This window comes from Photinus pyralis, unplaced genomic scaffold, assembly GCF_008802855.1.
Source record: "Photinus pyralis isolate 1611_PpyrPB1 unplaced genomic scaffold, Ppyr1.3 Ppyr1.4_LG3a, whole genome shotgun sequence".
NCBI classification, from domain to species: Eukaryota; Metazoa; Arthropoda; class Insecta; order Coleoptera; family Lampyridae; genus Photinus; species Photinus pyralis.
In genome coordinates, this window is record NW_022170509.1 from 11,761,442 (window position 1) to 11,784,368 (window position 22,927).

General features: G+C 37.7%; 1 protein-coding gene across 2 annotated transcripts; it reads right to left on the reverse strand.

The window, feature by feature from the left end:
• Positions 1-3,469: 3,469 nt before the first annotated feature.
• On the reverse strand, positions 3,470-5,884 carry LOC116165831 (solute carrier family 41 member 1-like). Of its 2 annotated transcripts, none has more exons than XM_031480518.1 (3): positions 5,737-5,884; positions 5,551-5,681; positions 3,470-5,496 (listed from the first exon to the last, which is right to left on the reverse strand). In XM_031480518.1, the coding sequence occupies exons 2-3, from the start codon at positions 5,650-5,652 to the stop codon at positions 4,150-4,152; spliced, it is 1,449 nt and encodes a 482-aa protein (XP_031336378.1). In that variant the 5' UTR covers positions 5,653-5,681; positions 5,737-5,884; the 3' UTR covers positions 3,470-4,149. The 2 variants fall into 2 exon arrangements, with proteins under 2 accessions (XP_031336378.1, XP_031336377.1); XM_031480517.1 differs by having other exon boundaries at positions 5,551-5,654; positions 5,722-5,880.
• Between the last annotated feature and the right edge of the window lie 17,043 nt (positions 5,885-22,927).

Below are 22,927 nucleotides of genomic sequence, written 5' to 3' on the forward strand. Positions count from 1 at the left end.
GCTACAAGACAGTCTTTGAGGATGGGCCCTAAAGTCTGCCAATTGCGCAGTAATTTTACTGACTGAAAATTGGAGGCGTTTTTAGAATAGCAGGGGAGTTCGAAAACTCTATCTTTTTTTTCGTGTGAAGAGAACTAGGTCCGCTTTTGTCAAGTTGACGGACATGGAGAGTGTTCCATCATAGTGGTTCCATACACAATTCTTCGGTTTTTTTGACGAATCTATAATAATTGAACATGCCAACTTTCTGCGCAGGTCTTGGATGGTCTTTGGTAACGAGAGATTATTGAGTCTGGATATCCTGATGGTTTCATACTATTGCCAAAAACGCAAGCGATGGTACACCAGCCCTGATGATGTTAACAGAGGATATAGTCCGTGCTTTGGCAACAGTGTCGGCAGCGTGTTGGACGAATGTTAGTCGCGCCGGTTGATATTATGACTCCGAGATACTGCCCATACGGCGTAGTTTCGTCAAATCCGTCGTCCTGCGATTCGTGAACACTATATAGATAGGGTCTTAGCCATCAGCTGCGTGTTCAACGTAGCGTATATGGTCTATGGTTGCTTTTGTACTCTCCTTATTGCCGTTTCCGGTAAGCTGGAGCTCGAGTATACGTGATGTTCTGCAGGGCTCGATAGGTTATGCCGTCAACTCCGGGTGCTTTATCGAGTCTTTGTTGAAGAATGATGGTCATGGTTTCCTTAGTGCTCGTTCCAGGACCTGTTATATTTCTGGATATCGATTTTGAGGACGCGACCTACTTGGCGTTGACCTGTTTCCCAATGTTGGGTGAGTTGCCATCTCCGAACAAGTCTCTCTCATTTCGTTCTTGAGATACCTACTGGGGGAGCTGGCTCGCCTTCTTGACCGGGTTTGGTTGTCAGTATAGCTGTACCTTTTCTTTTAAGTCGGCCGAGGTGCGGATGTCTGGATGGGATATTTTTTCTAATTCGTGATTTGTATGGTACTCGGGGATATTGTAACGGGTGGAGAGTCATTATAATGGAAGGGTGGTCAGATCTCCAATTCTGAACTACCTACGTCGAACTTGTACGGGTACGGAATCGTCGTGCAATACCGTCACGTCGAAAATGTATGGTTGGAGCGCAGGGTCGCCAGGCCGACATGTGCGTTGGGTGGTCGGGAGCGATGACATCGTATCTTCTCCTTTCGGAATGAGTTTACAGTGATCGTCCGGAGGTATTGGTCTCTAGGTGAGATCTTTCACGTTTAGGTCTCCTACAAGGATGCGGTGTGATCTGCAAAGTACCATAATGTTGTCGAGGTCTTGTGAGATGAAGCTGTTGCGTGGCCTGCGGTAGCCCAACTACGACGCGTTGCTGGTAAGATGGCCCAATTGATTGGTTTCGATGCCGGTGGCTTCAAGGGTAAGTTTATCAGCATAGAGGAAATACCCTCTATATGTATGGCATCAGTCAGCGATTGGCTATTAGGGCGGTACCTTGAGCCCTGCTATCGGTCGGTCTCGTCTGTAAATGGTGTAGTTTGGGATGTTGAGAGATTTTTTGGCGAATAAATGTGTTTGTAGCTCCATTAAAAAAAATCAAGTAACAAGCTTTGATCGAATTAATTTTCAAAATTGACGGAGCGATTTCTTTTAACACAAAAAAACTTTAACTTTGACCGTTTGAAGTAGACATGTTAGTACCTTTCATGGTTACCTAGTACCTAACACTGCAGTGTCGCGGCCTAAGTTTTATGACAACTGCGATTTCTAATATAATATTTACTGGACTACTTTTTGAAAAAAACGACGTATTTTAATGCACCGGTCCTTTGAGTTTTCTGTCTCCCCTACGCTATAACTACCCACTTATTTGTTAAAATCTCAATATCAAGTATAGACGTATATAGTACAATATATTTTTTATCAACAGCAATAAAAAGCGCAAAAGTATGGGTATAACACTTGTGTGTTATGAGAGTCCTTAGAGCTGCACGTTTTGAGGGAAAATGTACCACCGGGGGTCTGGACGATACGAAATACCCCCCATTATACAAAGAATTTAGGTAAGGGAATATTTAATGGCACTTTTTTCCTGAGGGGTATTCCAGACCCCCCGGTGCTAATTTATTTTCAAAACGTTTACCACTTTCACGTCTCTATATTTTTTAAGGAAGACCTTCCATTTTTCACTTTCTGCGGAGGTAGTAGATTACATAATTCCCAAGGCAATATCATGATTGTGTTAAGCGTTCCAAGCATTTTGGGGAACAGCTAGAATCTGGGGGTAAGGAATAACCCCCCTCCCTCCCAGCAAAGGGGGATTTGTTGGTCCTTCATATAAATATATAAATATCACAAAATGATGTGTTACTTGCGGAACAAATTACATCGGTAGAGACGGCCGCGTGAAGTTGGCTGTACGGATACGGATCGGCCCTTTGGTTTTCTGTCCCTGCATAAGAGTAGAAAATGTGCAATCCTCAGCAATAAATAACTTAGCCGTACCCTTTTTAGCGCATTTTACGACAAAAATTAAAAACATTGCGGCCACTCTTTGGCCGTCCGTTCCTATACAGCCGTTGGGTCGCTACTAGTTTTTTTTTATCTTAAGAGCTATATTGTTCTACTTTTTTCGCTATTTGGTTCGTTATGGTTTCCCACCAAGGAATTTTTTCTATGCCGGTTACGAAAAAAGTTATGGTAAAAATCAATTTTTCTTATGTATGTACCATAATTTTACACTTTTGCGGTTTATTAACGATCCTCGAGATCGTTTATAATTTTGTATTGCGGTCTGTCTGTCCGTGACTCCGTGTGCACGATAACTTTTGTATTTGCGCAATCCAATTTTTGTATTTGCGAAGATATTTAAATGAAATGTTGTATGTAGGTACGCATCTCGAATGAAGGTAAAACTAATGCCAGATATGTGCCAGATTAAATAAATTTGTATGCGCAATTCTATCCGATTAAAAACACTTAAAAACTATTGCGCATGCCCAGACCACAGATATACGTAAATCTGTGCCTAGAGCCCAGACACACATTCAGTATTTGTAAACCAATTCTAAAATTGTACGGTAGGATTCTAACTTTCCTATTTGTGCCCGGATTTTAACAGAAGTTGCATCTTACAAATGGGAAAGGAATGCAAGTGGAAATGCGTTTTTCGTACATCGTTTCCAATTATCTTTTTAACTTGATGTCGATCGAGTAGCATATTTTTTTTCGTCAGTAATAAATAGCACAAAACTATGGGTATAACACTTGTGTTTTGTGTTACTTGGGTACGACAAAACATTTTCTGATGCTCCAGAGCTATTGAATATCATTGGGACATGAAGTAAACTAATATGTTAATTGTCAACATAAGTTTTATTTATTATATAGAAAATAGCACCATTTTTGAATGAATGGCATGTTCTTACATATAGGATATTTATATACATATCACACAAGTCATTAACACTTAGGTACTTTAAAAATGTTGCTACAAAATGTAATCTCCTATACTTAAATAATAAAAGTACCATACTCTTAAATTAAAACTGTAAACTATATAAATTACAGTTAAATACAATGTCAAAAAATTGAAAGAACCACAGTATTGACAGCAATAATTGCTAAGGATCTACATACTAATTAGGCAAGAACAAAAGGACACTAAGGCGAAAGCGATTAGTGTACACTTGTGTACTGTAAATTAACGACTAGATTTTCAATTACACTAAATTAAACTAATGAGGTCAATAACTAAATTAATGAAAGGGATTTGGGAAGTCACAGTCTGTAAGTGGAGGACAAGCGAAAATATGGATAATCATTGTGCAATGAATTATGAGAAAATTAAAGCTACAAAGTGGTACTGGCTCATGATTGTATGCTGACCATATTTTCATAGGGTGTTTCCAATTTCTGTGTCAAAATTAAAATTATACTCTGTATGGGGCAAAAAATATGCGTTTGGAAAAAATATTGATTCAAAAAAAATCATAATAGAAAATTTGGTCCCAGTATATTTATAAAATGAATGAGAATTTTGAAAAAATGAAATGGCCACTTGTTTAATAGGCACCTATTCCCTCAAGCTACCATGAAACATTGAACAAAATTTGTAGTGTCGAAATGTAAAAATGTTTACCCTGTAGTAGCCTCTCTCAGCATAACAAAAACTAAATTAATCACCAACGTCACTATCACGGTCTCCGATGAGAAATAATAATTGAAAGGCGACGCCCAAAAGAAATGTACCTAACAAGTCTCCGATCGCGGTCAAGTATGGGATAGCAGAATTGTCTGGATCAATTCCAGCACGCCACATCCACGCAATCATAACTTGAGCTATGTAAAGTAAACAAAAAACTTGTAACATCGCTGCTGTCAAATACACCAGCATAAAAATGGGTGTTAACGAAGTATGGCCCGCTTGTAAGTAACTAATAGTGTATGAGAATATTAAATGTCCGGGTATCACCATTAACAGTAACATTCGTGCCGTACTCGAGTGCTTGGATTTATTTTTATCACAGAAAGTGGCACACGGGTTCAAGCAAACCTTCATACCTTTTGGTAAATGCCCTAACGTGGCTTTACTGTGCAGTTCTGTTGATATGCGGCTTGCTTGTACCGCGACTAAGTTTCCCCCAACCCCGTTTATTATTAACTGAAATACGGCAACTCCCTTGTACTGTGAAACCGTGAAATCTAATATTAATCCGCCAAGGCTACTAATTAACATTGCCGCAATAACCGGAGTCCAGCCCGTATCTAGCACCTGCCTACTGTATACATTTCTGCTTGCGAGCCAAGCCCACACAGGTATCAAGATGACAGCCAAAACTATGGCAATAATAGACAACAAAGGCAAATTGTTCATACTGTTATAAAACAAGGATGCGAGCCACGAGAGACAAGCTAAAGTTGTTAAGTCACCTAGGCTAGCCGCAATTGGCGTTGCGACATTATCTGGATTAATATTAAACCTTCGAGAAAATAATATGACGCCGACCATCACTAATCCTAGTATGAAACTTGCTCCGGAAGCGGTCACTACACTACTAGCACAAAGTAAGAGCGCATGTTCCGTATTAAATTCTCCACGTGGTACCCATCCTAAGACAACTGCGGCGAAGGACGCTAGGAACCCAACGACAAGAGCTTGACACTGTATGAGAGCGAGGTTGCCAACGATCAAGCTCCACTGTTGGTGTGCTGTATCCATATTCCCTAAATTTGCGTGGGTCGACAGCCGAGAAGCTAACGTCATCTCTAAATTGCCCTTCAAACCCAAAAGGGCAGGAACTAAGATGTAGACTTCTGAAACGTGCCTGTAGACTTGCCAGTGTTGCACTGTATCCAACAGTAGACTAGCAGTTACCATTCCAAAACCGGCCAATAAAAATGGTATAAACGTTTGTAAAGATGTGGCCCATAGAGACTCCTCATTTAATCCAGTAGCCTCCTTATCTTCTTCTTCTGCTGATAGTAATAGGCACGAGTCGCTTGTTGCCAGTTCAATTTCTTCCTGAAATTAGTACTTAACGTTATTTAAGGTGTCACTGTCACTCACTTCGCTTACAGAAATTTCGTTAAAGGAGTCCTTGTTCGATTTAGGAGTCATTTTGGTGTCTTTTCTCGCTTTTTCCTCTATTAAATGTTTGCCACGAAATCGGGTTTCCATTACTGTTATATTTATTATTTAAATAAATGCTGTAAATAGTATGATATGAAGATGAAATGAAAAACTAACCTTCGTGCGCATTACATGGTGGAATGGCGGCATTTAATTGTAAATCTCCTAACTTTTAAAATGGAAAATTTAATACGTGTCCCACACTCATTATTTTTTAAATAAACTACCTGCGATAGCAAACGAGAAACTGTCAAAACTGTCAAATGGAAATGGTATTTGAGGTTAAATTTACCACAAATGCAGAAACCGACATAACCGATATAACAAAAATCGCCAGTAGACCGTATAATCTTCTTGCGGGTTATGTTTTCCTGGTACTCCGGACAGCGGTTGTTATGTTCTATATATTAAAAAACGGCCGTTTTTCTGAACATCGAGTATGACGGGTTGCCTACATATCAGGTTAAATCAATGAATGGTATTCTTTATTCATTGGGTTAAATACATGACAATCTGTGACACTACTGTACGGTACGTACGCTGATATTATAGAACGCATTTTAGTTCCGTGCGTAAACAAATTTTTAATATGCAAAATTGGCCACAGGGAACGTTAGTTACCCGTTATATTTGTAGCGTACGAATAAATCTACGCACTGCCTAAATGTAACAAAACATAGTAAAATTAGATAACAGCATTACGTTTTTTAGCGCATTTTTGCAAATTTATTTGTGAAAAGTAGCTTTTAATCTCACTTTGGCTGGCTGGCTGGCTGGCAGCAAATGTGGGCGCGTAGAAGAACTTGTAGAAAGGCAACGGGTGTACGTGTATCTACAAGGCCGTGTAATTTGTCAACCTTAGGGACAGGGCTACAAGATGTGGGGTTGGTGACATCTGGGCGTCATCCTCGAGCGTAGTTTACTAACGTGAAGGGTTTTCAGTTTTTTCCTATCTTCTACTACAGTTTTGGTCCGATTCTTTTCAAATTGTTGTCATCAGAAAGATGCGCACAACTCTTGCCTGGCGGAATTTTGTTTTTTTGTCCTAGGAGCGAAATTAACGACCTTTGCGCGTCTTCGAGAGGTACTCAACTTCGCGCCCCTTTTACCTTCCGTTGCGAATTTTGTCACGCGGCTTAACGTTTCGTAAATCTCGAATCGCTGTCTCTCTTTCTCGTTCTCCTGTCGCCAATAGAAGCTCGAGCAATGAGAAGTGCCCCAAAAATTAAGTACTATTTTGTGGAAGGTTTTTAGCGAAATCCACCAAAATGTGGGTGTAATATAAGTATGCACCGAAAAAGGAAATGTGGTAGCCTCCGACAAGATCTAACTGATCTAATGGTGGAAACTTCAAACGCGAATTGCGGGTGAACGGAACGTCGGAAGTCGGTACCGTAAAATGGAATGTGGTAGCCCCCAACAAGATTTTACTGATGGTGGAGTCAAAACTTTAAACGCAATTGCGGGTGCACGCGGAAAGTGGGAAACGGGTACCGACAACGTGAATATGGTAGCCTTCTTATTGATGGTGGAGTCAACACTGGCTATTAAAACACTGATCTGCCACACAAAAATGCGCTGAAGTTGCATCGATCTCGATCTCACACGAGGACTTTGATAATTTTTTTTTAATTACTAATTTCTGCAAAAATAGTATGCTACGTCAGATACGTCGATTGACAAAACTAGCAGTGAATCGTCAATCGTCGTGTCTGAAGTGAGCAAGTGACCAAGCATTTACTAACCCGTTTTTGCAGCGTTCGAGTGCTTGATTGAGTTGGCTTGTCCACTCGATTTGTGGTTTGTCATTATGTGTGCTTGGGCCTTCGAGTAAAGTTTGTGAGTGCGTGTTGGGATGTGGCTGCGTTTTTGATAAATCTTCTATAATAGTTGAACATGCCTCGTACTCTATGAAGGTCGTACGGTAGTTGGTAACATCTTCGCGAGAGACGTCCATTCCAGGGAATGTGAGCGATGACACTCCAAACTCTGCATTTGGCGACGCTGATGGTGATTCAATGTTGTTGAAATAGTTGCAACACTGTTTTGAGATGCCCTTATGTGTGGTTTCGCTTGGTGATGCTATTAAGACATCGTAGAGGTACGCGAACGTGTAAGAGAACTTGGTTCATTAAACATTGAAAAGTTTGCGCCGAATTCTTGAGACCAAACGTCATCACCGGGAACTCGAATAGTCCGAAAGGAGTTGTAATGGAGGTCTTCTCGATGTCCGAAGGCACATCTTTGTACTTTTTAGATGGGTCTGCGAAGAGGTTAGAACTTTGGGCCGATTGCACTGTACACAGAGAACTCGCGGGTGCGGATGCGCTTGCACTAACTCGCGTTTCTCCGTCTACCAGTCTGCTTCCTTTTATACGTGCACGGTCCACCAGCAAATTAAATCGGCGAAGGGTGTCGGAACCGATGATGCCATACGAAGTTTCTGCGAAGGCCTAGGTCTGGGGATAGCAACTTACCTTATATTCTGTATTATTTCTGTTGTGTCCCATATGAGTGAAGATTTGTATCTTGGAACATGTATATCTAAGTGAGCGAACATAAGGGACCGCCGACCATCGCTCCGACCATAGCATAGCGCCATAGCATCAATCACAAAAAAGCATTCAGTGCATATTGGCGCCTCCATCCCCGCTCCGCTCATAGGTCTGAGTCAGGCCCTGGTACCATGGAATGGAGTTTAGTATTTTTTCGACCGTCGACCATCGTTCACGTTCTATGGTGCGATGCTATCGTCGGAGCGATGGTCGGCGCTCCGTTGTGGCCGTACCCTAATACTGCATAAATCATTCTGTATAGTTCTAACATTGACATTTTGATGAGAGTAAAGTGGGTACCGATCTATACTAGATAAAGCTATATATAAGTTAAAGTACCTGACATTTTTAAAGTTATAGTTTCTTTGTTGACTATTAGTATAGAGGAAAATTACACTATAGTATTGGCGACTTGATTTTTGGTGGCATGATTTCGACATCAAAGCAATCTATTGTTGTTACTTTTGGGTCATTGCCAAGTTGATCCAAAAAATGGGATATATTAAAATCTCCAACAATTACCACTCTCTGATTGGACATCTTCACTTGATAGCCCCTGAATTTTATCTAACAAAAAATGTTAAAATCACCACTTGGTAGACGGTAACGTCGGTAACAGATACATTTTGCAGTCTAACCACATTTGCGCGATGTTCTGCATTATGCTAACATAATATTTTAGTTTGACAAATTCAAGGTATTCATCCAATCATTATTGCACCATGTCCCAGTAAGGCAGATGAGATTAAAATTTGAAGTAAAGATCAACTTCAACTTGTGCGAGTTTGGGTATTGCAAGACGTTTATAGCTAAGTTTACATCAGTTCTGAATTCGTTTCTATGTACTATATCTGAAGCCTTTTATGGATAAAACTATAATTATTATTTTTTACATTTTGCAACGATACTATGTGAAAATGATTAAGTTATTGGAAATAATGCAATTCACTTCACTTGTATGATCATGCGTTCCGACACTATACTTTTTTCCCCGACATCAGACGACAATGTTGCGGTCTGACCAATAATTAGCTTCTATTTAATTAGGTACTGCTTTCCTTAGTAAATATAATCTTACAAAATAATTATGAATGCTCTACACACGGGCTGCTAACATAGATATTTGACAGTGATTGTTTATGATGTTAACGAGATAATTTTGTACTATTAACATTTGGATGTATCTTTGCGTAAAACTACAGCAAGCTAAAAGCTTTGTATTCTATAGATACAAATCTATTGTAAAATAAGATTCCAACGCTATATTGAATGGTTGACAAATACTTCCGATTTGAACGGAAAACCGGAGGAAGTGATAATAGTTATTGTACGTGCTTGTATTTATGATTTGTAGACGAGACATTAATTTTAGAAATAATTTATTACTGACTTGAGATGATGCTTTACATTATTTCGCTATTTTCCCCGCTCAAACTTATAACAGGTATTTTTTTCTTACTATTTATAGGCCCCTATTATTAATGACCCATCTCGTATATTTCTGCAGATGCTATCAAGGGAAGAATTAGGCATGTTACTCTTATTCAGATCGTAACATATGCAAGTATACGACCATTAATCAATAAACACAATAATTAATTTTGGTACCGCAAATAAGAATTGTTTGTTGAAAAATTATACATAGAATTCAAGTTAAGTGGGTTGTTTTTAACCCTGGACCGATTTGGTGTAAACTTTGCACAGATGATCTATAACAGGTAATAAGGCTATCGTAAATGGGTCAAATCCAATGACCCCTTGGGGTCACACCTCTCTGTCTCTGTCAAACGCTTGAACCTATTCAGTTCATGCCAGAGCTGGGCAGAATACTTTCAAAAAGTATTTGAATACTAAATAGTAAATACTTTACACAAATCAAAGGTATTTGAATACTATAGTATATTGGAAGACAAGTGTTACAATGCGACCTATTGTAATACGACTATCTTGTGGCACGAGTGGCGACGCGAAGCGTAGCCACGAGTGTCCGCAAGATAGGAGTATTACAATAAAGCATTGTAACACGCGTTTTTCATACTATTTTTTCTATTTCGGTGCTTTAATTTAATTAAAAAAATCATTATCAGAAACTATAGGGAACATTAGAACTAACATGTTTTATGTTGGGAACACTTTTTATGCCGTTAAGTTTTAGGTTGGCAGCGTAGTAAGACTGACATTTTGAAGTTCAAACATGGAAGTACCCAACGAAGTACCTACTTGTACTAACTAGTAACTGCCAACTTAAGAGATGAGTTACCAAAAAAAAACGACTATAATCACTGTCTTTGTACAACTGTTTTCGGCCGAAAACAGTTGTACAAAATCATCATTGTGACACCGAAATAGAAAAAATACTTTTACGTCCAGCACAAGCGAATACTAGATGCAGATACATTGAAAAGTATACAAATACTTAAAAAAATAAGTATTCAAATACTTTAGAATGTATTCGAATACTATAAAAAGTATTCGAATACTTTGAAAAGTATTCGAATAGGTACAGTAAAAAGTATTCAAATACTTGTCACTCAAATACGCATCAAAATTAATAAGAAAAAGTGGTTTCCCGAGAAATTTTGGTGTAGTCGATTTTTGGTAAAAAAGGAAGGTTTATACACTGCTTTTTTTTGAGGCCCGAAAAAAAATTGTTTCAGATCGACCCGGAAAAAAATTTTTCTTATAGAATGTGGCCTGTAGAATCCATAATTTCAAACAATTCCAAGATTGGGCTACTAGTTCAAAAGTTACAGCCCTTTGAATTTTCTTTCGAAATTGGTTTCTAGTCTATAACTTTTGATTGAGAAGTCTGATCGAAAAAGTACGAATTGTTTTGGATTCTACGCACCAAAATTAATAAGAAAAGTGTTTTCCCGAGAAATTTTGGTGTAGTCGATTTTTGGTAAAAAAGGAAGGTTATACTTACACTGCCTATTTTTGAGGCCCGAAAAAAAATTGTCTCAGATCGACCCGGAAAAAAATTTTTTTATAGAATGTGGCCTGTAGAATCCATAATTTCAAACAGTTCCAAGATTGGGCTACTAGTTCAAAAGTTACAGCCCTTTGAATTTTCTTTCGAATTGGTTTCTAGTCTATAACTTTTGATTGAGAAGTCTGATCGAAAAAGTACGAATTGTTTTGGATTCTACGCACCAAAATTAATAAGAAAAAGTGTTTCCCGAGAAATTTTGGTGCAGTCGATTTTTGGTAAAAAAGGAAGGTTATACACTGCCTTTTTTTGAGCCCCGAAAAAAAAATTGTCTCAGATCGACCCGGAAAAAAAATTTTCTTATAGAATGTGGCCTGTAGAATCCATAATTTCAAACAGTTCCAAGATTGGGCTACTAGTTCAAAAGTTACAGCCCTTTGAATTTTCTTTCGAAATTGGTTTCTAGTCTATTCGAGAAGGGGAGAGATCGACGCGACACGTGGCGGAGAAATATGTAACTAACCTAAACGGGATAAATAATAAGCATTATGGCTGAATGTACGTTAAATTCGTCCTCTTTAAAAAAAAATAAGAGCAAGAATTATTGTTGTGTGCCTCAGTAAGTAATACTCAATGGTAATAGGTATGCACGATACATACAAAACACAATTTAACCCCGTTTACACCGCCCATTTTGTGTTGTGGTAGCGCCATCTGTTATCACTTCCCTTCTCGAATAACTTTTGATTGAGAAGTCTGATTGAAAAAGTACGAATTGTTTTGGATTCTACGCACCAAAATTAATAAGAAAAAGTGTTTTCCCGAGAAATTTTGGTTATACACTGCCTTTTTTTGAGGCCCGAAAAAAAAATTGTCTCAGATCGACCCGGAAAAAAATTTTCTTATAGAATGTGGACTGTAGAATCCATAATTTCATACAGTTCCAAGATTGGGCTACTACGAGGAATCGTTTATAAGGTTACTGCAAGCCCATTTATTGTGGTCATGTTCCAGAAGGTTTAAAAGTGGTACCACTGTTACGAGTGAAATCTATAACTATCCGCAACATTTTCATGATTTAATCCATTTAGGTATTTACCTATTTCCTTGAGGGGCATCAGGTAAAGAGATTGATTGGTTATTTAAGCACAGCTAACGTAAGACCTTATAAAATTTAAATTTCTGGCAACGAATGGAATGTGCAAACTGATGACAAATGGCGTGTATATAGCTTTAACCATTGGAGTTTAGGTCATAATTCTAAAAGTGCCGTAATTAGAAACAAGACGTATTTATTGTCCTATCTAGATTTGTTGTTAAAAAATTTCGAAAGAACCTCCCACCGATTAAAAGAACTCGCTATTTCAGGATCATTAATTTACAGCTTAACGAGAGTTCAAGATTGTCGAAATACAATTATTACCGAAATTCGTGGCCCATAGAGTGGTTCTTTAATGAAGGCAGCTCTTGAGCCGTGTAACTTTTTTATGGGAGATGCTTACGGTTTCTGCAAATATATACTAATGAAGACGAAAGCGTGGAATTCTTAAAGTGTTTGTTAACGCTATATTTAATTTATTCGAATTCTTTGAAAGTTATACACTTTTTGACCCTGTGGCTAGATATTGGCGATGCAGACAAGTACATTTTTGTAGACACTAGTATACGCCGCCGTTAAACAATACCAAGCATCCTATAGGTAGAACTGAAAAAGAAACAAAAACTGCCGGTTGCGGCGAGATAAAGGTTTTTATTTTTTTCCATTGTTCACCTTCTTTTTTCGCAAACGAATCGTTCATTCTGAATACTGATTTATCGGAAAATCTACGTTAAATAGAAAAGGTAAACTAAGATATTCGAATAAGGTAAATGCAATTATCGTATTCGTTAACGAAATTGCAAAACAATTCAAGGTTATAGCCTTGTAGCAGTCTAAACAATATCTTGGGTACGTTCCTCCTTATTTTAAATAAGAACCGATTTCATTTTTCAAAATTATGTTTGGAAAATACGCTAAGAATTTTTCTTGGCTTTGCTCAATAATGAAATTCTTATTAATTTTGTTCGTAAAGAACCATAAAACACTATCCGCAGTCAACAACCAGTGATGAACCCTGATGGTCAGTCACTTTTCTAGACTTGGTTACCTTTAAACGAAAGAGGTTACACTATGAATGTAGATTTCATATATGATTATGAGTTACTTGTACAAATACCAATTAATATCGATATCTTTATCGTATATCCTTAACAAGCTCCATATAAATTGATCGAAATCCAGTTCTATTATGTGCGGTCGAACATAAAGTTGTAGGCAATAATGTTTCCCAAGATTATATTGTATGGTACTGGTATACTTAATATTGATTGCTTGTCAGGTTTATATACTAACTCTCCCAGTCAATGCAGAACGTAATGATCCTTTATGAATCATAAGTTACGGTACACAAAAAGAAAATATTCGTATACGACTGGGGCAACATCATTGTAATCAATCACAGTGTATACCAGAAAAGAGATTAATGGTTTTATTTAAAATTTAAGATTACCTCGATTTTTTTCTATGGCAAAATCGTACCAGAATAATCGAAACCATTTCATTTTGATTTCTTTCCTCTTCAATAATCTTAGAAAAAGGTAAAATAATTAATTTAAACATATAGGTTATAGTTACTAGATACCCCGGTGTAAAACGATCTATTCTCCACCGTGGGTCACTACCTACCTACAATAGCAGACTTTTGAAGTATACCGGCGACCGAAAAGTGACCACTTTAATGTTTTACGAAGCACTTAAAAATAACAACAAAAAGTTGTTTATTTTTGAAGGACCGACCTTACCTAACTTAGCAGACGGTTGTATTTTTATGAATGGAATTATATTTGTGTACGTTGAGTTAATTATTTATTCAAAGCAGTATCTTTTAGTTATAAGTTGAACTTTAATAAAATGAAAAATACCTAAGTATATTGAAACTTTAGCGCAAATAATGGGAGGAATGTATGGCGTAATGGCTTATTGGTCGTAAAATTGCAAGTTGGTCTTTCCATTTGGGAAAAATCATTAATTACAATACACTTTGAGAAGTCATAATTGATGTTGCCAACGCAATTTTCTTTTTGGGCAAATACTTTCAGCAGTTACAATGATATACCTTTGTTTAATTTATCCGACGAGTTTAGTCACAATAACTGTTTTCCATATTTATAAGTATCGGTATTATATATTAATTAACATGCGCTTTATTGATTTGGAAGCAAAGCAATGTTTGCCATGTAGATGTACGAGAAATAGTAAAAAATAACTGCATTCCCAAATCGACTGGTTTATTGACCGAGAATAGATATTTCTGCTGTTATAAATGAAGGGGCCTAGACCAGTCACACTCAACCTTTTTTTTACACCAAGGTCTTCCGCATCAACTTCACAACATCGAACTTCCAAAAAAGCGAAAACAGCCGATAATGTTAGCTGTTGAGAAAGCTTTGCTAACGGCAGAACATTAAAACATACCTATAAATAGAAAAGAGCAAAACGCTTACCTGGAGCCCAGCAAAGATATCCAAACGTTTTTTTGTAACAGTGTATTTTTTAAAATAAAGTTTTTTTTTACTTACACCAGTAGAGCATGGACTGTGAACCGTCCGCTATTTTGGAGGAGGAGAGGGCCAAAAACCCCAACATTTTCAGTATTTCGCTTATATCTCGTATAAATTTAAACTTGGGTTTAGGTCTATTACCATTATTACTTCTGTTATCTTAATAATTCCTTTTGGAACACCTATGACCCCCCTCCCACTAACGTGAACATGCCTCATTTTAATGTAAGAAAGATGTTTGAAGAAACCTTCTCTCACACCAAAAGCATTTAGGTTGTACACACAATGTACGAGTAGATCCCGTACTTTAAAACTAATAGTTTACTTATTGGCATCTATTTTCTCTCCGATATACATACAGGCCACCAACGAGTGTGCATAATCAAACAATCAGAGGCTGAACTCGCTCCTTTCCCAACGTCACGTCAACGTCGCAGAAGGAATGCATAAAGACAAAAAATTCATGCTGTATGATGCACTCTTTCCTATCGTGGGTGAAGACGTAGACTTCGACACCAGAAAATGCAATGTAAGGTGCCAGGTAGTCTGCCAAAAGTACGAAGATTATGTCCAAAGGCATTTTCGGGGTAATGCCATAGTTGTTTTTGATGGATATTCTGTTGGAATAAGCTACCAAAAGCACTCAAGCAGTTGATCGTCATCGGCGTTCTTCCCTTCACTCCTCAACAAGTTAATAATAATATGAATTATTATAAATTGCTCCTAGCTGAAAAGTAAAAGAATAACGTAGAAAAAATTTCTTTTACCATAACCTTAAGGGTACAATATTTTAAAAGTGAAAAGTGTTGCCGATCAAAAGTGATGAAGCCTAGTGAGCATTCTCGATAATGACTTACCTTGAAAACAGAATTAATGACTAATGAAAGATTAAGCTTTCTTTCCTGGCCATGAAAATGAATCCCGATTTAACACAGAAATGAGTTTGCAATGAACAAATTAAAGACTGCGGCGCAAAAATGCAGAAAAATCATGTTTGAATAACCGTTTTGAGAAAATGGAAAGAGCCCCCCCACCATTGTGAATCAATTTAAGAATGGTATCCAATTTATGAGCTATTTAGGAGCTTTTCATATCGCAAGCTTAAAATTTTAGAGCTCGCTAGGAATCGAACATTTATTCTTATGGGGTGTACAAGTAATTGCAATTTTTAAGCGTGACTCTTAAAAAGAGCAAATAGATGTCATCCTGGGAGCGGCCAGGTCTATTCTGGCGTAGCCCTTATCTGTTTTTCTTTATCTATTACAAATTAATCTTTTTCCATGAATTACGAGTATAATTATATAAGTCTAATTTTGGAGCTCCGCCCTCAATAGGTCAAATAGTCAATCGTTGAGGGCGGCCAGATCCATTTCATGGTAGCCTTACTACTGAGCTACCGGTTAGTTGCATCAGCAGGTACTCTCTGTGTTTGGCTGTTTGCATAAGACTGTGAGTTTCTGAGTGCATTTGTTTGTGTAAAAAGTGAAAACTTGGGGTAATCTCGAATGTTTTCTCATCAGTGTTAGTAGCTAATCGGACCAACCTATCTCTTCTATTGATCCATTGCGGAATCCAGAAGCGTTTCTTTTTGTATCGTAAAAACCTAATTTCCAAGGGTCAGAGGGCCGAAGTGGATGCGTGGCTGAATAGATGATCAGCAACTACCGGCCCCAACTTCGGAGCACCGGGCGCCACACCGTTGTATTAAGTCGTCTTACACGTGTGCAGGGGGCACGACGCGTGTGGATATTTCTTTCTCCCATACTCGTGGCACTCTTATGGCCCAAGAAAAAACACAAAACGCAAGAAACTACTCCCAGAGCACCGGTATTAAATAACCTAAAAAAAACTCTCCAGAGCGGCGCGTCGGAAGCTAATAAAGATGAGACAGAAACCAGGAGGCCTCGATAACCTGACCTCCCATCTGATGAAGTGGGCGCAACCTGGGAGTCCTAAGCACCCAGGTAACGCAGCCACCGAGACTGCATTGAAGACTGGGACGCAAAAGCAACACCGGTCTGATGACAGCCCTCCCAAGGGAAGTACCTCGAAAAAGGCAAAAACTGAACTGTAAAGGATACCAGTCATTAGCGAAGCAGCTACAGTTTCCGAATTGCTTTTGTTCATGAAGACTTGGAGCGAACGCTGTGAGAAGAGGAGATATGACGAATCAAAGCCTGGATCCGTGACAGAGTCGACGCTTTGTTCATTGAGACGGTTTCCCCCAATTTACGGAATGTCGCCACGAGGGGGGGCGCTGCTGATCAATGCGCAAACCAGTTATCTGTGGACTGCTTGAGTTCAGAGCTAGCGAGAGCAGCTCCGGGGAGGGGGGGGCGAAATTTTGATTCTTCGAAACGAAGACCGTAAGGGCACACGCGTGGATCTCCGGTGCTCAAGTAAAACCTGTGAATATCCCGAAAAGGATCGAAAGCCAAAATGCTGGAGATTAAATGATGATGGCTACACCACAGTGTTGCAATTACCGATGACATAGTGATTGTAGTACGTAGGGGATTTGTGGAGACTGTATCACTTGTGAGACAGGGAGCTTTAAATCTAGTGGAAACATAGTGCGAAGAGGAGGGCTTTCTGTTAATTCAACAGAAACAAACCTCATTAGCTTTTCTCACGTACAAAAGGGCCGGCAAAGCTAACGGACGTTGCAATGTAGGGCACCAAGCTACAGGTAGTGAAAGAAGGTAAATACTTGGGTATCACGTTCGGCCAAGCGCTTCCTTTCAAATCACAAATGGAAAAAATAGCGAACAACGTCCTGTCCTGTGGGGAGCACCCACTGGATATACACTACAATAATTATACCAGTTATTACGTATTCGTCAGGTGGCCCAGCCCAGCCCAGAAGAACATACAGATGCTTATGAAGGTGCAGCGCAAAGCTTGCCTTAGAATTACGAGGGCAATGATAAAGAGTCAATGGAGAGGAGGAATCGTCAATGGTGAGGCATTCGCTTAATCTGTGATGAAATCTCTAAAAATAAAATCCTCGGTAGGATAATTGAGAGGATAACCAAAACAGTTTGTGATAAAGATGATAATCCCAGCTCGATATGGATGGGAGGATAATACCAGTAAGGTAAAGCAGAATGGAATCGTGTATTACACAAGTGGCTTAAAAACTACGGAGGGCACCGCCTGTAGAGTGTACGGAAGTAATGGACAGGGCTTCATAATCTAGGACAAAAAGCAACCGTGCTCCAAGCTGAGGTATACGAAATCCTGACAGCAGTTGCTCAATTATATTAAGAGAAAACCTTACCAAAAGGAAAATCTTTAAAGTAACAGACAGCAAAGCACCGATTGCAGAATTAGACTCATATTTTCCGGACTTTCCGGACTTTTCCTTGGATGCACAAAAGTACTAAACGGAATAGGAAGCTGTAGCACAGTCACAAGTGGAACTGGTCGCCCCATCGATTATATCTATTTGCTCTTTTAAGAGTGGCGCTCAAAAATCGAAATTACTTGTAAATGAAAGCTCCTAATTCCAGTACTTGATTCACAATGATGGGGGGGGGGGGGCTAGGTCCAGCGGGGTAAGAAGTCCTGCATGTCAAGAGTTTCTTCTTAGTTCGTATATTACATTTAATATACTTTTCATGTGTTCATTAGTGTGTAATTTTAATAATAATATTTTGAATATTTGGTCCAGAAATTCGTTTCATCAGCCAAATTTGAACAAATTTAATGCCCTACAACGTTGTAATGCACTATGATAGTACAAGTTGTAAATCATCATATGCATGATGAAAGCGCATTTATTGTAATACAGATCAGTATTTTATTAGTAAAGTTTAACATTAATTATGGCTCTCACGAGTAATCTAACCCAAAATGGGCTAGAGCCTGCACATCTAAGTACACTATAGCAGAAAGCTTTTAGTGAAAATTTGAAGTCTCTAGCTATTGTAATTGTTGCTCAGCCGGACAGTCGGTCAGCAAACCAGTAAGACAGCCAGTCATAACGAATATCATAGCGTATCGTATCGAAAAAATATTTTTAGTTTATGAGATATAAACGAAAAACTGAGCCAGGTTAGAAAATTGTTGGGTTTTTGACCCAACCCCCTAGTTAGTGCATGGTCCTGGAGGTCGAAAACTTTGGAATATATACTATTCAGATGAAATGCGATATCGACGGCACTAAAATTCGCAGCGGCCTCAGTAATTTCTATCAACTCGAAATATTGTAAAATGACTAATACCGAAAATGAATCAAAAACGTTAAGAGAGGTAAAGAATGTGTGAGGAAGGCAATAGGCAAATGGTCGTTTATATACTTATAAATTTGTTGCACGAATCCACAAAAGGTTTACTGACAAAATTCAAATTCTTGTGCGGAATGCTTCAACATTGGAATTTCAAGCTCTTTATGAGAGCTTTGAAAGTCTTATGGGTTCAATCCTTCGCCACAGCTCTGGTTGTAACATGTAACTAATGAAGGACATTATTGGTCTTTGTGATGAAATGGAGGAACGTAGCTACGTGAACGTAATTTTAACTGTTAACGATTACTACAAAACTTTTGTATGAGGGATTTAAATTTCGCTACCTTTATGTTGATCACTCATTAAATCTCGTAAGTATCTTAATTATATCGCTGGGAAGGCATAAACCGACAAAACTTTGGGACGTTACAATTCGTTAGACATAAAAGTACAATATTGCATCAAAACGATTTAAAAAGAAATGCCATTTTTTTCTCGTCACACTGTTGTTTTTTTTCTTTTTATTTAACGTTAACATACCGCTGTTGTATATGCTGTAGAAGCGTATCTTGTTTTGTAAGCCAGCCTTAGGCTAAACGTTAATTTACTTCTAAAGCCATACGAGTTATGTTTTCTAACAATCATATATCATCTGTGGTGATCTTCAAAATATCTTCTTAGAAGTTAAGTTTATGTTTTCATGTAAATTCTGAAATACAACGCAATATAATTTTTGTGTCTTGATGGGAAGGTAATATAGGTAGATGGGATGTATTTTGTATTTGTTGCCTTTATTATTCCCATGTTAGTTGCTATAAATAGAAACGAGCAGATATAATAAATACAGAGAAAATGTTAGCCGGTTTAATTATATAGGCTTCCCTTCCACTATTTTATAAGTATGTGTATAAATGCGATTTTCGTGGTGTCTGGTTGCGGTTTAGTAAGTCGTTTGGCGCCATGTATAAATGGATGAAAATGAAATGAAGATGTAGATTTTTAATTACATCCGATTCTCATTGTAAAGTACATTACCTAGCCATGTATTTAACTTTAACCGCACCGCGGCGATTCACTAAACAATGGATAAGAGAGACACGCCGTACAACCTTCTTTATTATTAAACAGAAGGTAACCTTTTCACTGAATTTGATTCCTATACCATTATTGACGGAATTCGACCTTCATATTACTTTCTTTTCAATGGTTTTATTGGTACTCTCTTCAGAAGGCAATACTATTACCTACATTATTCCTTTTCATAAGAGATACACTGTTAGTTGCCATCAATTTAGATTAGAAATGTTCCAGTTTCGAAAATGGTTCGGGAAAATAATGTGGTGAAAGACGATCATCTTTGTTCCAGAAAACCGAAGTTTAACCGAAATGCTTTCTGGATCTGTCGGCCACGTGGGTGATATACCAAACACGACTCTCAAACATTTCAAAACGTCCACCGTGTAAAACCTTTCCTTTGATCTTTGATGAGCTGACAGGTATGCAGTCTGCAGACCTAGTCTTGTATCAATCTGCTTTTGTTTATTAAGAGCAGGTCCAGGAAAAACGCAATTACCGACTTATTTTCAAATGAAATAATTGAAATTCTGAAACTATTTAGTAAAGATCTAGCCCAACATGTTAAAAACGAAGTAAGTTTAAACGAGTAAAAATAATTTTAGAATAAATTAAAACAACAAACTTATATAATTTTGGAATCTGCTAAATTTGATATATAGGCGACGCTAAAAGAAAGGAATGTTGCACACTGAAAACGATTTATGTGCGCGATTCAAGATGGTCAGGTCATAGTCATATACCTATCGATAAAACCCATAATTGCTGGTTGTTCAACCTTAGCATCCTAAGATAATCTCTTTCGGCACCATCAAATAATTATGCAAAATTATTCATCACCAGATACCGAAAAATAGAAATTTAGGTAACTTCACGGTATTATAAAGTAATGGTAGCCAGTAAATGAACGATTATACGATGAAAATTTGAACTTTACTTTTGTCTTCATTTACATTATTTGTTTATTACCTGATGTTATTTATTCTTCACAGTGACTCGAATTAGTTTTCTTTTCTAAATTCACAATCGACTTTTTTTTTAAAAGTTGATTCTTGTTAAATCCGAAGATAATTAACTTTTTTCCTCATTTTTTAGAATAAATGTTGAAACGTCTTTTCTTAGAAACATCTTACCTTTTCTGGTCCCGAATACAGTTTATTCTTTGTTTTCTTTATCCTTAATGTTGGTAATATACAGCGTGAAAATTTTGTCTGGAGGGCGGCTTATTTTTTTTTAACGGCAACCACTAGTTTTAATTAAATATTCTTAAAGGGTACATTTTTTGGATATAACAGCATAAACAAACATAATATGATATTACATAACCAAAACTCAAATTAAGGAAAACGGTTCTGAGTTTGCGTTGACAAAAAGCGATATTCTATTGCTAATTACGTGAAAGATCATTTAAATTTAAGGAGATCTACATGCTTAAAAATTCTTTATAATGGCGTGAGTCTACCGAGGCCTCCGAGAGTCGTTTTTTTTGGATAGCACTATTTCTGGTGAGGTATTATTAAAGAATTGACTTTTTTTTAAATATGACAACTAATAATCATGATCAAACTAGTAAAATTATGAAATCAATTAACAAAATATTTTCCTTGATTTGAGTTCTTCTATTAAATTTGATTATTTGATATAATAAGTATTTTGTGGTGTTATATCCAAAAAAAGTGTACTCTTTAAGAATATGTAAGGTATGTAAGTATGTAAGGAAAACTAACTAGTGGTGGATATTTAAAACATGTTGTAAATCAATTTGGTTATATAGATCAGTTTTTATACGCGAAGTGTAGAATCATCGAGCTCTATTTTTTAAATATTGTTAAAATATCTTCTTTTTTGTCTGGCAAACTTTGCCTTGGCTAGTGTATGTTCGTAGTTTCTTGCGTTTTTACGAATTCATGGCGCCATTTCTTATTAAAAAATTTTTTAAATTAGAAAAAATTGCAAATGTCACAAAAAGTAAAAATGACTTCCATAAGAAAAAACCCAGTTGATGGTGGTTAACCGGAGACTTAAAACCAGTCGAGGCAGTGCAGTATTATTAGCATTATTCTCCGCTAAAGCTTATTTAATTTTTCATGCCATTTGTGCCCGAAATTACTACCGAAGTTCGTCGCATACCTATCAATTTGGCGCCCGAGCTGTAGTATACACCGGGAAAATTTATATGTGACGAACTACAAGAAAATAAACAAATTTACAAATTATAGTCTCTAAATCATGTGAACGGACGAACCTGGGTGTTCGGTCGGACGGACGGACTCAACAGTAGTAAACGGCAGCTCCAGGCACTCTAAGGGGCAAGTGACGGCCGGCTACAGGTGAATGCTAAAACAAAATTAAAGCGCACAGCAGTTTCTCTAAGCGGGAACAGTAAATAATCGGATTCGATAGCGGTATTTACGGAGAAGCAAATACAGCAAAGCGAAACAATATCCCCCCTTATAATTAATCAAACTTACCAGGCAATTAAACGGAGCGCTAGAAATTACTGTACAAAGAAAAAGCAAAAGCTATAGATACGCTGCGGTAAACTATTGTTAAATGATTAAACTGTTTGGATGCAAAATAAATTTACGGAAAAGCTCAAAATTACGGTACTTGCGAAATTGCAAAAGGCAGAAAGATCTTACTTTTCGGTTACAACACCCAAAGGCAAAAATGTCGATGGTTTAAATACGGTACGGTTGTCAAAGTAAATTAACGAAAATGCCCAAAAATTACGGTACTTGTGCAAAAGGCAAAAAGATCGTTTACTTTAAGTTTGAATCGTATGGTACAGGTTCTGTACAGGTATCGCACCTTCTAACTGATGGTGGTGGTGGGGTTAGATGAGGTTTACCTTTGAATTATCCTTTCTTCCTGACCGAGTATTGAAAGGGAACAGTCGTCTTTGACTAAAAATGGCAACATTGAAGACGATGGTT